This window comes from Dipteris shenzhenensis, chromosome 5 (assembly GCF_047967505.1).
Source record: "Dipteris shenzhenensis isolate YYH24624 ecotype China chromosome 5, Dip_SZ_1.0, whole genome shotgun sequence".
Lineage (NCBI taxonomy): Eukaryota > Viridiplantae > Streptophyta > Polypodiopsida > Gleicheniales > Dipteridaceae > Dipteris > Dipteris shenzhenensis.
Window position 1 is genome coordinate 53,549,591 of NC_141600.1, and position 16,897 is coordinate 53,566,487.

Here is a 16,897-nt window from a genome sequence, read left to right on the forward strand (position 1 = left end):
TATTGGGAGCTAGTGGGTCTATTCTGGCGGTTTACTGATCATCGCCATGGCATCAACAGGTCGTCATGGCTTGCAAGAGAAGCAAATAGACACTGTGAGATAGGAAAGCCGAAAAGCTTGGTAAAGGTGCAAGGGCCAGATTGCGAGGTGAGGAAAGGAATGGCATGGTATTGAAACAGAAACGGAGAGCACATCTGCAATCTTAGCAGAGGGAGAAACAACGTGAAGAAAGAAGGAAGACTCCTAAGAAAGAAGGAAGACTCCGCGAGGAAGTAGCAGGAGGAAGCGGGTGCAGATGCACGCATTCGAGCAGGGGGTGGTTGTCCCAAAAAGATGGTGCGATCGGGTATCGGGTCCACAACCATGATTAGGTGAGGATGAACCGAGGCTTTGGGAAAGTTCTAATGTGAAGAAGACCAAGACCTCACTCCACCTACTGTGTATTACAACACTCTTTTTTCTTTGTATCTGTGTGTCTTCTAGCATCTTGTGAAAAGTAAGCAAAATTGTTGCACTTTGTTTGCCTTTGTGTGCATTGCCTTACCCTAATCACCATTGAACCCGAGCTCGCATCATGTCTGCTGCCTCCGCCAACAGTAACCTCCCTCGACGCATCATCAAGGTATCACCATTCCTCACTTTTCATCCTCAAATTTTCAGTTTTCCTCCTGCTTGCTTTCCATTTCGAAATATTTGTATTCTTACCCCGGTTTCCCGTTGCTTCACGGCTTGCTCCTTGTTCACGTTCCGTCGATCCATCATTTTGCCGGTCATTCATTTTAATCTCGCCCTTGCTCGGCTGATCTTTGCCTTTTTTTTAATTACTTCCTGTTGCTGCTGCAACGGAAGCTTGATTCCTTGTTAAATTCAGTGGTTTTTTTAATATAAAATGAATTGATTACCGCAGGAAACACAGCGGTTGCTGAGCGAACCGGGTACGACTGCGTGAATGATGCCCTTCTTCAGGAACTCTATTTTTATTGGTGTCGCTTTGAATTCGGGGCATAAGTCATGATCGATCTAAAAGAAATACTTCAGGAAGTTGAGCATTGATTTGGGCTGACTGTACCATGATTTTTCATGTTCAACATCAGCCCCTGGAATTAGTGCGTCCCCTTCGGAGGATAATTTACGATATTTCAATGTGATGATCCTGGGCCCTGCCCAATCGCCTTATGAAGGTACACGGAAGCTGCTTATTTTTCTGTAACCCGATGCTATCGATGAAGGATGTATCGATCGAACTGTAAAATAAAACTCAGCTTAACCGTAGTTCTCAAGGGACAAAATAACAGGACGCACACACATTTCTTCGTCATGACGTTCTGGCTTTCATATGTGCCAAATGTTCCTGAAAACCTACACCATGGGTCTCATATGATGCAAAAACTTGAAGCTGTATTATTCCGTGTTGTAAAAGGACATTCCACTGTTTGATTTCCTAAGCTTTGTGCTGCCTTTCTGGGACCGAAGTGGTGTAATGGCTTTTACACGCTAAGGACTGTCAAAATCCAACAAGGGTCATGATTTGAGTTCAGTGAGTTGGAAGAACTATTAAATGCATGTATTTACATCTGTGTGAGTGGGGGCATTTGGGGAGGCACATCTTCTTACAAGGCTGCTCCATGGTGGGGGCCTTCATGTGGAATTGATTTTTCTTGCTACGACTTAAATTCTCTGCAGGCTGAACCTGATGTGAGTGGAACTTGGCTGGTTACTGTCAAGTTTATGTGCCTTAAGCTTGATTTTTCAAGAAGATTGAGAAAGCATTCAGAATACAGCTTTCTAGAAAGGACCTATTGTCACTTTTTAAAAGTTGTGGTTGCAGGGGGGGTTTTCAAACTTGAGCTGTTTTTACCTGAAGAGTATCCAATGGCTGCACCTAAGGTGAGTCTTCTTATGTACTCACTGATGAAGCTATGATAAGAATCTGTTAGTATATGCTCTTGACAACTACTGCTCATCGTTTTGTTGAAGCATTGGTAGAATCTAAGACGCTGAGAGTCATCATACAATGTTGTGAGATGCTCGTTTCTATGCATGTGTTTCAATCCTGTTCAAACTTGATGGACGTCCCCAATGAAAATCCATGTTTAACGGTCATCTTCTGGAGATCTTCCTCTCTCGTATGAAAGGGAATCGGGATTCTTCATCGTTTTGTGTATGCTTTCTTTATCTGTATGCGGAATGAGACAAAAAAATTTTAATAATTTTGAGAGCTTAAGTGGTTTTGTATATTGAGATAGAAATTGTGCAGAATAATGCGCAGCTACGGGATGCTTTCATCAAAATCGTGCAGAAAGCTTTTCTGATGCTCCTAAAATATTGGGTCATTTAAAATGCAGGATTCTTTTCCTAATGTAATTTTGCAGTGGTTTGCTGCTGCTTCTTTTGTTGCAATGTTTATTTCTCTATATATGCTTTTTTATATTGCTACTTTATGAGTTAGAACCTTAAGAGGGAGTAAATTTATGATGTCGTAAATATTTCCTTTGAAGTATGCTGTGAGCGCATACTCTTTACGTTCTTTGCTATCATCGTTAGGGTTTCTGTCTTCTGAATGTTGTGTTTCCCCTAAAAAAATGCTAGTAGTTTAAATGCTTCTTTCAAAGATTTTACAATTATATTTACCACTACATAGGCAACAATTATATTTACTACGACATAGGCATGAGCAGAAGCTGCAGACAGTTTCACGTGAAAAATATTAGTCCACAAGTTTTTTTCGTGAGAATGCTGCAGATGCATGATTACACTCCATGGAGGGAGAGGATACGATATGTTCCCTTTTTCTTGTCTTGAATTACCATTGTTGGCACATGCTGATGGGTGTTTTGTGCCTGATTTCAGGTTAGGTTTTTGACAAAGATATATCATCCAAATATTGATAAGGTATCAACTGTGCTCGTGGTTGCACATTTGGTACTTAAGCTAGCCCAAGTTAAAAGTTTTGAGGCTGCATGTACTTTTGGCAAATTTTGAATAGAACTTGACTGCTAGAGACACCACCCCCTTTTTTTTACAGCTGGGCCGTATTTGCTTAGATATTTTGAAAGACAAATGGAGCCCTGCTCTTCAAATCCGGACTGTTCTTTTGAGGTAAGGATAGAAGATTGCTATAGGGAGACTTGGATGGTGGTTTTTGGGATTGTCCACATGTTCTTAAAAAAAAAAAGACTGCCGTACAATGTTGATTGACCCCCCCCCCCTCTCTCTCTCTCTCTCTCTCTCTCTCTCTCTCTCTCTCTCTTCATCCTTCCATTTAAAACAAACAGGGAGTTCTCACGAGTATTTAAAACAAACAGGGAGTTCTCACGAGTATTCGTGCACTCTTGCCCAACTGCCAGTGTGTGCGTGCGCGTATGGGTGTGCACGCATACATTTGAGTCTTTTTCCAAATCCCAGTCTGTATGTTACACAATCATTAGTGTGGAAGGCCTTTGTAATTCATGAGTACTTCTCTTACAAACTCCCTTCTTTCCCTTGTTCTTTGGCTTGTTCTATAAAAAAAATTAATTTGTAAGATTCGATATATTCCTAGTCTTATGAAGATGTATATATGTACTCTTTTTTAAATGTGTAATGAAGTTGGTGGATTGACAAGTAATATGGAACAGTATATGTCTTTTTGATGTGCTATTTTTAGGCATTTCGGCTTCATAGGGTTTCCTTACTGTGTATTTGAAAGGTCAGACCTTGATAAAATAATTGTTGTTCAGCATTCAGGCGCTTTTGAGTGCCCCTAACCCAGATGACCCACTTTCGGAAAATATCGCCAAACATTGGAAAACCAATGAAGCCGAGGCAGTCGAGACAGGTGACTTCTCTACCAGTTATGCAGTATCTGACACAAATGACATAAAGTCTCATCCTCAACAACAATACAGCCCTAAGCAGTTTGTTTCTGTTACAGCGAAAGAATGGACACGATCGTATGCAACTGGTGCCTGATGTGAAGTACGAAATGATTGATTGCTATGTAAGTTCATTCCTGTGTAGCTTCTCTTAGGAATCTAAATTTTATGATTGGACATATTCTAGTCTTACAAAGGTATATCTCTTAGAATAAGTACATTTTAGAGGATGAGTTTGGGAATGTTCCTGGATTCATCTAGGTATATGTATATCTCTTAGAATAAGCACATTTTCCAATGTTATTTCTGGTATCTGGGAGGTGTAATCAGAATCATGTATTGAACACATTCTTGCTTGTACTTTGATTAATATGCTGTAAATTCTCATTGTATGGATTCCTCTTTTGGTTTCATCATGGACCTTGTTTCTATGTAAACAATTGAATCTGCAAGCAGGCATTATAGTCCACAATTTCTACGAGTTATTTTGTCGTTGCGCACTTTGGTACAGATGTTCTTCAGACTGCAGATGCAGTTTCCTGCCTTTCTGAGATCAAATGGTCCCTGTAATAACATGCATCAGACCTACGGAACCTTCTGTAGATCAGAACTCTGAATGCACCTGTATAGGTTGTTTCTTCTCACATCAATTGTGGACTCACTTTAGTTTTCTAAGGTTAGTTACGCAAGTACATCTTTTTCTAGTAATCGTGGCAATCTTTGCAATATTGGCCATTTTACTTACAGATGGTGCTCTTCATAGACCCTGCTCCCCTAGGTGGGGGGAGCGGTTGGTACTCTACGGGGCCTTGTGAGGAGTCGCCCATCTGAGTGTTGTGCATTGCGCACGTGCTAGACTGCCACGCTACTGCCACGCCGATAATAACTGCACAGTGGACAGCGACTGTAGGGTGGGAGGCAACTGCTGGCACGAAGTCCGTTGGCACCACGTGGCGCGACTATAGGGCCCAACCCATGCACGTGGACTAATAGGGCCCAACCCATGCACGTGGACTACTTATGACGGTGGCAGAAGACTTGTATGTATACTGAGTTTCTACTGTGTTATTATTTATGGCCTTGACAATCACCAAGGGCGGAAAGAATATGCAGCTGAGCCAATAGCGCTGGTTACAAGTGAGTAGAACTAAGAGATCCTCCTCAGAAATGAGTCAGATGGCTACTGCTGAACTGTAAAGATTGGGTTGCTTGCTCATTGTCCTTCTGTTATTGGGCTGTAATAGAGAGAAATCTAACTCCCTCTCTCCTATTAACTGCTGAATAGTAAATCGCACAAAGACACGTGCTATTGCTGTGGGTGTGTGTGTGAATCTGAGGCTGGATTGGGTTGCAATAACCCCCCCTTCCGAAGAGAGTATTTCTGTGATATATCTGGCCAAAAAGCTGAATACAACTGAGCCAATAGGGTGAAAAAGTACTGTTGCCAAGAGGGTGCTGGGTGCTCTCTTCCCAACTGCTGAATTAGAACCCTGGCATGCTGCACTGGCGGCAGGCCCGCTGAGGGAGTTCTATACCAAACCTGGAGAAAGACTGATGCCCAAACATTAGGGAAACCCTCCTTTTACAGGCTTTTAGTGCAGAAGTGGCTGACCCAGTTTGTGGTTGCAGGCTGCCACTGACTGGCCGATCCATCTGCAGCCATCGACCAGGTTTGTGGCAGCAGCCGACCTACCATGCAGCAATCATGGACTGCTGCGTCTCTGCTACACCTGTCCCGCCTGCAACTGGTGTGACTGGAGCTGCTATACTTGCTCTGGAGCTGCTGCACCTGCATCTGGACCTGCTATACCTGCACAAAAAGGGTGACATCCATATGGGATTAAAGTGGTGCACACCATTTCAGCCAGTCTATCAAAATTGTTTGAACTGTGTTGCCTGATGGAGAAGAGGACAACGATGCTCTGTAGAATCCCGTAGGATAGAATAGATGCATCTTGCAAGAGGTGTGAGAGCACAATGAAATCTCTATTATGATTGTGAGAGAGAAGACTCTCTCTTATAGAAAAGGGGGAGAAGGTAATACCTTCCCTACATAGTGGCAATCAGTCCCTACATCAGTGGGAATCAATCCCTACATCAGTGGGATTCCCTTTGTCTTACATCATCACTTAGGTCACACACTAGACTCATCATAGCACTTGATGTGCCTTCACAACACAATCCAAGTAAGATGTCACATAAATTACATGAAAAAGTATAATTTTTTACTAAAAGTAGAGAACCATTCAAGGTATTAATATAAACGTACCTTCTCTGAAATTGGATTACGTGGAGACTTGTCAATACAAGGAGTAGTTGCTTGAGGCTCCATATATCTCTAAAAAGTTTCAAATAGACATACAAAATTTTATTAAACTCTTATATATCATTTTGAAATCCAAAGGAATGAGAACTTAGTTCAATTGGTATATGATATTCTTAATTTTTCTTGAAAAAACATATGTTTCAAATGCGTCAACAACCTGAGATGTTGAATATCCTTGTTCATGAAATTCCCCTCTAATAGAAATAGAATCTCCAATAGACTGCTAAAGAGTTAAATAATCCAAGTAAGAAGTGGCACAAATTATGAAAATAAATACAAATTTTTACTTCATGCACAACAAGACAAAGCACCCATAGACGCGCACACAGACGTGTTTTTTGAACTAAATAAAAAACTTATGGGCGCGTCTATTTGCGCATCTATTTTTGCGTCTGGAGACCCGTGTCTATTAGCGTGTCTATATATCAGACACACGCGTGTATAAATGCACACTTAGACGCTTAAATAGATGCACTTATAAACACGTTTATAGATGCAAATATAAACGCTGGTCGAACAGACAGACACGTAAATAGATGCATTTATAAATGCACTGATAGACGCGCTTTATTATTTTTTTTTAAAATTTACAGAATGCTGTGTATGTTGTGTATGCTATATAGTTACAAGAATCCCATATCCACATTGTGTAATACACATGTGACTCCCCTAGATGCACATATGCACCATAGAGCAGGCCCTTGATCATACTTACCCCAACAAACCCCCCTCAAGGAATTGCCTCTTGCAGTGTCAAGGATTCATCTAGTCTCATAGTTTCTCATGCCATCTCATGGTGGTCAAGGATTAATCTGTGGCTAGGATCTCATGCTAGCAAGGGTTCCCAAGGGTGTGAGGTTCACAGAAATGGGATAGTCAAAACACATATCACATGGCCTACATCATATGGTGACCAGAGGTGATTTACATATTCTTTTTGGAGTACTACTCCAGGCAGAGAACCTCAAAATTTTGACCAAGTGATGATAAACAAAGTGCCTAAAAAGCATAGTCTTCATCTTGTGGAGACTCATCAAATGAAAGTAGATTGGCAGTTTTTGACTTTGTAGTTTCTTTCTTTTTGGCTCTACAATACTTTTCATGGTGATTGTTTTTGCCACAATGTTTGCATGGATTGATCTTGAAGCAATCTTTTGAGAGGTGATTAGTCTTCCGACAATGTTTGCAAGGTGAAAACTTGCCCCTTTGAATTTTTATGGCATAGGCTGTGTCATTGCCTCTCTGGTAGGCTATGTCATTGCCTCTCCGGAGTTCCATGTGCCTTTCTTCTTCTTGAAGAGCAGTAATAAGACCTTCAAGAGTAGGATTAGGAAGATTTTTCAGAGTGGTAACAACATGATCATAATCTTCAGGCATACTTTTGAGCAAGACTGCCATTGCATCATCTGTAGTGATTGGAGAGTTGATAGAAGCAAGTTGAGTCATGAGACTCCGCATATAATTGACATGGGCAGCCAAAGGAGTGCCACTAGCCATCTTCAATTCAAAGAAAGCAATCTTAAGTGACAATTTTGAGATGTGAGAGCTAGCAGTAAAAATAATGTCAAGCTTCTGCCAAGCTTCAGAAGGAGACTCTAAATCAGAAATGTGATGAATATAGTCATCTCCTAAGCCAAGGGCAATGATGCCATAGGCTTTCTCCTCTCTAGCAGGATCTCTTGCCGGATGTGTCGGAGTTGAGGATTCTCCAACATTAGAGGCTATTGAAGAAGTAGTTGAAGCAGGTTTGACAAGCCCCCAGAGGCTTTCCCTCATCAGTGCAAACTTAATCTTCATCTGCCATGTGTGAAAGCCTTTACCATTGAACTTATCCATATTTAAGATGGTAGTTATGAGAGATCCATATTTAAGATGGTAGCCATGAGAGGGTCTAACCCAGAATGGGCAGTGTCTACTCTCTTACAAGGCTAGAAAAAAATTGAAGAGCTTCAAAATACAAGCATTTAGAGTAGCAAAGGCTTGCAACCAAATTCCATACTACAAAACATAATGGAAATGATGTTTTCACTTGCATGCTTCATAGAGGTGGCTAAATGAAAGCATTCCAAGCAAATCCAGGTGTAGCAACTTAAAGCAAAGCTGTAGCCATATTTGTACTGAAGCTTTTCAACACTTTAAAACATCAGAAATGCTAAAGTAGCATCTAATGTAGCATCAAACTCACAACATTGTCAAAACTGTCCAAAACAGAGACCTGAACTTGGAGGGTGCAATTCTCACAGCTCATAGCTCTCTTCAAGGGGATTTTTATGCAGGAAGAAGGGCCTTATACTAGAGAAGGGCTACCAGCAAGGAGAGGCGCAATGTTGTGTCAGGTCGCCATAGCCAAGTTTGAGAAGACCGACTGGTTTTTGTCGTTTTCTCCTCCATCTGTTGTTCAAATGAGCTCAGATTTCAGCAGCAGCTTGCCCTCAGTGTCGTCCAACACGGGCTCAGAGGAATTTGCAGATAGGTAGGTACAGAGGCCGAATTGTGCGAATGTTCATCGAGGAGTGTGAGTGTTGGCATTGCGCATACAGACGAAATTTCACCAAATGCTTGCAGCTGGAATTTCGCCCATACGTGAGGAGTTTGCAGCTCAAAGGGTTTGGGCAATGGTCGTTTGTAGGCAGAGAACAGAGCTCTCAAAGATTTTGGGAAGGAGGAGGAAAATGGAGAAGATGAAGAAACTTGTAGTTTATGCTTGAGATAGCATCTAATGCTAGGCTAGGCTAGATCTAGAACCTAAAGCTCTGATACCAATTGTAGAATCCCGTAGGATAGAATAGATGCATCTTGCAAGAGGTGTGAGAGCACAATGAAATCTCTATTATGATTGTGAGAGAGAAGACTCTCTCTTATAGAAAAGGGGGAGAAGGTAATACCTTCCCTACATAGTGGCAATCAGTCCCTACATCAGTGGGAATCAATCCCTACATCAGTAGGATTCCCTTTGTCTTACATCATCACTTAGGTCACACACTAGACACATCATAGCACTTGATGTGCCTTTACAACACACACAAACACACATGTGACTCCCCTAGATGCACATATGCACCATAGAGCAAGCCCTTGATCATACTTACCCCAACATGCTCCATTTATTTTAATGTCAATGCAGCAAGTGAAGCACAATATAGAGAGACCCGACAAAAGCAAATGAGAGACCTGACAAAAGCAAATGAGACACAAGACACTACGAAAGCTGTCTGCCTTATCATTTATCACCTATATGTGATTCGTAACTCGTGTCAGGCAAAAAGGGAGCAACAAGTGTTATGTGCCCTTCAGGACATCATATGATCTGGCACGAGAATAGGTTATGTCCTCTCGAAGCATTCAGGAAAAAGAGTCTCCTATTCTCCTTCAAACCTATGATTTTACGACGCTTTACACAAAGATTGAGCTGGAAGACCTGAAGTTTAGAATTAAAAAGCTAGTGGCTGAAGTTTTCAAGCTGAGATTTGACAAAGATAGATGCAAAGTGCTAAAAGTTGAGAAATCAGCCTTATGCTTTGACTTTTTGTGGCTAAAAAATAAAGATCATGACATAGGTTCTAAAAAGAAAAGATACACAAAGGTAGTAAGTGTAGAAGATGTTTGCTCTTGGATAGATTTTCTTTTAGATAATCTTTACATCACAATAGGTGATTCTTTGTTTCAACAAGTTATAGGAATCCCCATGGGCACTAATTGTGCCGTCTTTTTAGCAAACTTTTATCTTTTCACTTATGAATTTGAGTTTATGCAACGTCTTATTTCTATCAATACCTGCCCTATCATTTTACATAAGCTTAGTCAAGTTAGGCGTTTTATAGATGATTTATTTGTACCAGATGTTCCTAACTTTCAAGACTTTATGTACAAAGACGCTAGAGCTTTTGGAGAAGGAATCTATCCTCGTGACTCTTGTGAACTGAACTGCACTTCAAAAGGGGATTCTTGTGTTTTCTTAGATCTTAGACTTTCTCAATCTACCATAGGATTAGAGGTTGATATATACGATAAACGTGAACAACCTGAATATAGTGGTTTACACATTATAAAAATGCCTCACATTGACTCAAACATTTTTGATTTGGCAAAATATGGAGTCATTTCTTCCCAATTCCATAGATTTTCCCGCCTTTGTACAACTAAGGAGTCTTTTATCACTCATTGTAGTAATTTGATCACTTTACTATTACACAAGAGGTATAATCCAAGGAAAATAATGAAAAAAGTTCGCACATTCTTAGATATGAAGTCTTTTATCTATGGTGTTTCGGCCTTAGGTTTGTTTAGAATGATTGAACTTAAGCTGAAAACAAAAAGCGGGGAGCTGAATAGCCCGTTTTTCTTTTAGTTTCAAAAGAGAGTTTGTTTGAGTATACTTGTGCTTTCTAAGTTAGAAATGTATTTTTGCCTCTTTGCAGAAACGAGACATAAGTGTAAAGTGCCTTTTAACTTTTTATGTTTTAAATAAGAGAGAGAGAGAGAGAGAGATAGTTTTTTTGGAAGTTTTTGTTTCTTGACTTGCTTGTTTATTTTTGCTTAAGTCACCTGCTTCGTTTCTTCTTTATTTCTTGTTTTCATTCTCTTTTGTTTATTTGACGTATTTTAGCAAGCACTGGGTTTGCCCAAGAGACTCCGCGGGTCTTTAGAAACCCAGTATAGCTGCTTATGCTTGGGCACTGATGACGACATAAGTGTTGCTTTGCTTGCTAAGTATGTCTTCCTTTTGCTTTTCATAAAAGTTTTTGTTTACCTCTTTTTTCTTCTCTTTCATTTTCTCTTTTATTTTCTTTGTAGATTTTTGATCTTTAGAACAACAAAAAATTCTAAATTTGTATGATTGGACTTATTCTAGTCTTACAAAGGTATATGTCCTAGCACATGACCCATTTAAAAGGGTCCTTTAGAGTTAGTTAACTCAGGTCAAGTTTATACTACCCTTAAGTTAGGGACAGCAATTGTAAGAAATCAGCAGGTGCTCAAACCTTTTGCTCTGTAGGCCAATCGTCGAGGGAGCCTGACTGAAATCTATACCTAAATACAAATGGACTCAGCTCAGTGGCAGAGTGGTTTGCATGATTATATGCAAACTCAGTCATAGGAAGATACTGTTACAATGATAGATGGAGGTTGCTTGTTATAGCCAACACTTCTGCAGCAGAACACTATGCCCAGGAGTCACACAATGCGTAAACAAATCTCACTCTATTAGTATACACACGTAAGTACTGTACTGGGCACAAGCAAGATTTTGAACATTTCACAGAAGAATTAGAAGAGCCAATACATGTAGAAGAGATTCCTCCAAAATGGACAAAGAGTCTGCTCACTGTTCTACTATCTAGCAGCCAATGTAGTGCCTAGATGTGTACCCCTGGCATCTGGTAGTGCTCTCTCATACTTCTGTCTGGCATTTACAAAAACCTGTCAGCCTGCCTGCTCATATGGGGCATCAGTGGGCTGGCAAAGTGCTGCTCCAACACGAGTGTAAATCTGTAGGCCTCCCTTTTGCTGTAATATGCAGCCCCAAACTCAGGCACTAACAAATTGCTTGGACAAACCCCTCTCCCCCCCCAACGGGAGCCTATTTATGTTATAATTCTGTTTATCTACTGTCTCTACCGGGCTGTTATGTGGGTGTGTGTGCCCGAGGATAGTTGTAGTCTTTTCTGCTTCTCTTTCTGGAATTCTGCTAGTAGTTTGGGGGGCTGTTGCCAAGGCATGTAGGCTGGATGAAGGGCTGTTTGTATGGCCTGGTTTAGGGGCTTATTAAGGGCTGAATACGAGTTGTAGGAGCCATATGAGGCCAGCTACTAGAGGCCAGTGGCCAACTACCTGACCAGACTGGGTTGGGTCAGCGGACCAGCAGGTCAGGTTACACTAACCAGCCAACCAGGAGTTCAAGTCGGGTCAGTCGGCCTGAATAAACCAAGTGACCAGCAGGCACCTCCTATAAATAGGTCTCACCTTGGCCCTTTGTTGTACATATTATTCTAATGTGGGTTTTCTCCAGCAGTAAAGCAGAGTTTTCCAGCATAGAGACTCCGCGGGTCTTTAGAAACCCAGTATAGCTGCTTATGCTTGGGCACTGATGACGACATAAGTGTTGCTTTGCTTGCTAAGTATGTCTTCCTTTTGCTTTTCATAAAAGTTTTTGTTTACCTCTTTTTTCTTCTCTTTCATTTTCTCTTTTATTTTCTTTGTAGATTTTTGATCTTTAGAACAACAAAAATTCTAAATTTGTATGATTGGACTTATTCTAGTCTTACAAAGGTATATATAGATTCTCTTGCACGCTCGTGTGCAATTCCTGCTCTGTCTATTCGCATTCCGCCGCATTTCTGACAATTTTCAGGGCCGGGGTGACCCAGATCTGGCTGACCAGATCCACAGACTGTGACCGCCATACTGACTGTGCCTCCGACCCTGCCAGACACCTGCTGACTGGCCAAAGTGTGGCCGACCTGAGCCAGCAGACTGCCAACCCAGTCTGCTACCCTGTCCCCTCTGCCGACCTGTTACGGGGCCTGTGCCTGGTGTTGTCCTCTGTGTATCTGCCAAGTTCAGGATCAGACAAGCTACCCCGGCCTGGCTCTAGATACCTTGCTCTATGGTCTGTTAAATCATTGCTAGCATCTAGTAAGGTCTTCCCCCTCAATTCTCCATACTGCTCTCTTCTGGGCTCTGCCTAGTGTAGGGCTTCTGCTGCCTTTGTACCTGTCCCATCTCTGGGCCCTTCTACCCACCATCTAGCGTACATCATCAGGCTATTGCTGCCTTCTTAACAGCAACCACTCATTTTTGTTCTCGCTACCCACCTGGCAGCCTGCATGCTGCCCAGGTGGCAGCCCTCTGTTTAAAATTTGCACTGCAGAGTTGATGTGCATAACATTTTTCTTTGAGACATGCTTTCTTACCACGAGGAACGATAGTGTCGTCGTAGTTCTTGGCAAAGTGCATCACATCGGTGAGGGGGATGTGATATTTTTCTTTTTCCAAAGAAAAGGCCCTTCCTACTCGCTCCTCCCCCCCTTGAAAGAATAAAAAACAAAAAAGCTAGTGCTTGTATGCCTCTAAAGTTTAAGAGTCTTTAGAGTCTCGTACCTTACACGCCTCTTATGCCTCTTTACCTGTATGGCCAAGCACCAAGCCATGTCCACAGTTAGCCACACCCACAGTTGTAATGCCTATGTCCTACCATAGGAGTTCACCAATACAAGTGTTTGGGACTATGCACTACTTTAGGTCCCGGTCTCGTAGGGCGTCCACTGTGTGGTATCCTCACAAATGAGCCCTTACGTCATATATGTAGAACCTACCCAAGGTTGTCTCTAACGGAAGGGCACTTGTACATTGGATATAGACCTAAAGCCACACTAGACCCCTTTTAGAGGGGCCCCTGCTTGGACATGTCTCGATAATGCTAGCTTATGATATGACCTTGGGGTCATATAGAAGCAGTAGCAACAAATAAATGATTATTATGGTTATAAGTTTGATTACCTTCATTTTGTTTACAGATTATTTCATGTACCATCCCATCGGTTAGATATTTTATTTGGCATTTTCAGCTAATGCTTATCAATGCCAGTGTAAGTATTGTTTCCTTTTACCACTACTTTGACTGTTATGGACACCAGTGGAAGACTCGCCTTTGGCGTGAAATTCCTAAGAACCCATTATTGAGATACGAGGTGAATGCTTGACTTGTGTGGGGGACGAAGGGCATGACACATTCAAGATATTGGGGCAAGAGACAAGTGACATGCGGGCAGTTGTAGAGGCTTCCACATAGGCAAGTCTGAGAGGCTGTGTGGGCAGAGATTTGTCAGGGATCTGGCTGCCATATGGACAACATGGGCCCAGCCATAAGGGCTGGGTGGCCCAGGTATGGGGTATGAATGGCATCACTAAAGAGCCATGTATAGGGCATGGATGGGCCAGAAAAAGTCTATCTATCTATCGGAGACATTTTTTATGCCTCAACGTATCTGTTTTGAACTGTTTAAAACAAGATTCTTTCCTTTTAGCAAATAGTATGGGTTGGGGGGGGTTTAATGGTGTATCATTAGTTTCGAAAGTGGGAGTTAATTTTGTTATTGGGTTAACTGTTTCTGTGTATTTGTTGGCTTCTTTCCTTTTAGCAAATAGTATGTTGCTGAGAAGTAATTCCTGATGTGGTGGTTCATGATATTCTCAGGTAAACCCTTTGAACGTGGGTCTCCATAACAATCAGCTTGCTTAGAGGGGGATATTCTTAAGGACAGGCTACTTATCCTTTTGTTGAGTAGCCGAGATTTGGCCCATTTCATGCTTTCATGTCTTCTGTAAGTAAAGCTGGTTTCAGATATTTACCAAATGTATTTATAGTTTTCTATCTTTGGAAGAATTCTGCAGCTTACATTGAGTATCATGGACATTATTAATAATTTTATGTGAGCCGCTGTTTCTTACATTTCCTGGCCTGCTTTGTCATCTTGGGGAGCAAGGTTTAATCTGATTTGTTTGCAATTCCATTTTTTTTAATGATAAAAGGGAAGCAAACAGGTCAAAAAATGTAAAAATGGAAACAAGTTGCACATTTTTTTCTGTCTCTGAAGAAGCTATGGAAAGTCAGAATGTGTATTTTGTATAAATATGTGAACACTAGAGTACATGAACCTTTGATAGGAGCGTTGTTCTTATTGATTGGGTGCTGATGGGAAGGGATGGCCAATCAGTGTTGAATCTTCATGGGTGAATTCTGGCTCAAGGAATGTATGCTACTGCTGCAATTTCTACTAGTGGCTTTGCCGCTCCTAAGTACTTTGTTTCTCCTCTAACGGCTAGTTCTGACATGGCAATAAACACAGGTGTGAGGCAGTTGGGAAGAGGTCTGATATGGAATCTTGTATATGAGCAATGGGAGTTGTTACATTATTTTAGACAATCAAAGCTGCCTTGCGTTGGTTAATAACCCAGTAAATCATACCCGCAAAATATATTTGATAGATGTCTTTGTTTCAGTTGGGAGAGGGTGCATGAAATTCAGGTTGACATATTACGATTCGAAGCAGTAGAAATATGTTGCATACTGACAAAGGTACTTGTAATAGATAGATTTTGGATTTTTAATGATGCCTAGCGTACATTGGATTATTTAAGGGGAATATTGAAATAAGGTTATTTGTAAATGAGGCCATAATCTACAATTAGGTACTCAATGTATAGAACATTCAAAAATTGGATATGGATTGGCATTGTGGTCTAAAATGTAAATGCATATGGTCAAGAAGAACATGAGCGATTTGATGCAAGGAAGTATAGATTTAAGTTCACAGTCATTGTACATGAACATGTTGGATTTGTAGTAATAATATATCATTAATGTGTTATATAAAATATTATATATATATGGGTAAAGGTTATGTATGTTGCAAGATTGTTGGTTAAAAAAAGAGTATCAGCTAATGACTAAATTTGTACGAATCACTAGATGGAATATTTGTAGGAAGCGAAGGCAATACATCTAACTTTTAGTTTGAGGCACTAAAATTTTTCTCCTAAAAAAGACTCTTGAAATATCAATTAAAGATGTATTTTGCGAGTTTCATTTTAAATGAATAGATTTTCAGGATATCCTTGAATTTTCTAGCATCACCGACTCTCAAAACTAGATTGTAGCATGATTAATGTATGAAAAAAATGTGAATAAAAGGAATAACAATTGTGGATTGGCATTTAAACTTGTTGTCCCCATTCCAATATAAGTACTAATTACAATTTGTTGGGATGGTGGTGGGAGAGTTGATCCACTTTAACAATCTTTTGATCCATGGTTAGAATGTTGTAAACACAAGCTTCACACCTTGAGGATGAATGAATAAATTTTTAGTAAAGGTATAATTGCATGAAAAAAGAAATTGTGTAATTTTTAAAAATTGGATATTCAGAGCCCTTGAACCTTAGTCTTGGAACCCGTATAACCTAGTCTCTATATCTTGTCATTTCTATCCTAGAATCCCTTCACCTTGGCCTTAGGATCCCTAAATCTAGGTCTTGGTACTTCTACTTCTAGATTTGAAACCTTGAATCTTGGAACCTCTAGATTTGGATCATGAAATCCTTGATTCCAAATCATGGAAAGCATTGTCTTAGCTTGGTTCTTGATATTGATTTTGTCTTTCTTTAGGATGTGATTGTATAAGTGGATGTTTGAGGTGTAGGCAATGAAGTTTGGACACTTTGTGCTATGATGAATGCTTTATGTTGTACATTGAAGATTTGGTATGCTTTACTGGTAAGCAATGATTTTTGAATGCAAGGTTTCTACACTAATGAAGTGTTGAGGTGTAACGATTTGAACACTAAATTTCTTGTGACAAAAGTTTGTTTGAGGGTGAAGATTAGTCTTTGAATCATACTATGAAATCAAGTGAAATTGTGTTTTGGAGTTATGAACTTGGATTGATAGACTCAAAATAATTAATACATGACTTTGATCTAGTCCAACAAACTTGAACAATGGATTTCTGATTTTAGGATAAGGGCAAGTTAGGAATTTTGGGAGATTTTCATTTTTTTGCATCATTCTCTTTGGTTGATATATGGAATTTTGAGAGTGTTTGCTAAATGAAGTGATGAGTTAAATTTTGCACAAGAAATAGTATATGTCTATTTCTCATGTTTAGGTTTTATCAATATGATTCTTTGAGTACGTGTGTACGTGTGTGTGTGTGTG

The 16,897-nt window shown here is 40.4% G+C and overlaps 1 protein-coding gene across 1 annotated transcript; it reads left to right on the forward strand.

The window, feature by feature from the left end:
- Positions 1-431: 431 nt before the first annotated feature.
- LOC147902198 (ubiquitin-conjugating enzyme E2 36) lies at positions 432-14,630 on the forward strand. The gene is made up of 9 exons (XM_087374767.1): positions 432-622; positions 908-935; positions 1,095-1,181; positions 1,829-1,887; positions 2,851-2,892; positions 3,026-3,099; positions 3,720-3,817; positions 3,914-3,979; positions 14,378-14,630. Exons 1-8 carry the CDS (start codon positions 575-577, stop codon positions 3,949-3,951), a joined length of 474 nt encoding a protein of 157 aa, XP_087230893.1. The 5' UTR covers positions 432-574; the 3' UTR covers positions 3,952-3,979; positions 14,378-14,630.
- Positions 14,631-16,897: the final 2,267 nt, after the last annotated feature.

Excerpts from the sequence above, each read along its gene's own strand:
- LOC147902198 (XM_087374767.1), top strand. The coding sequence starts at position 575 with ATGTCTGCTGCCTCCGCCAACAGTAACCTCCCTCGACGCATCATCAAG. Across the intron at positions 1,182-1,828 it reads TGCCCAATCGCCTTATGAAG|GGGGGGTTTTCAAACTTGAG; the intron begins GTACACGGAAGC and ends TTGTGGTTGCAG. Across the intron at positions 2,893-3,025 it reads ATCATCCAAATATTGATAAG|CTGGGCCGTATTTGCTTAGA; the intron begins GTATCAACTGTG and ends TTTTTTTTACAG.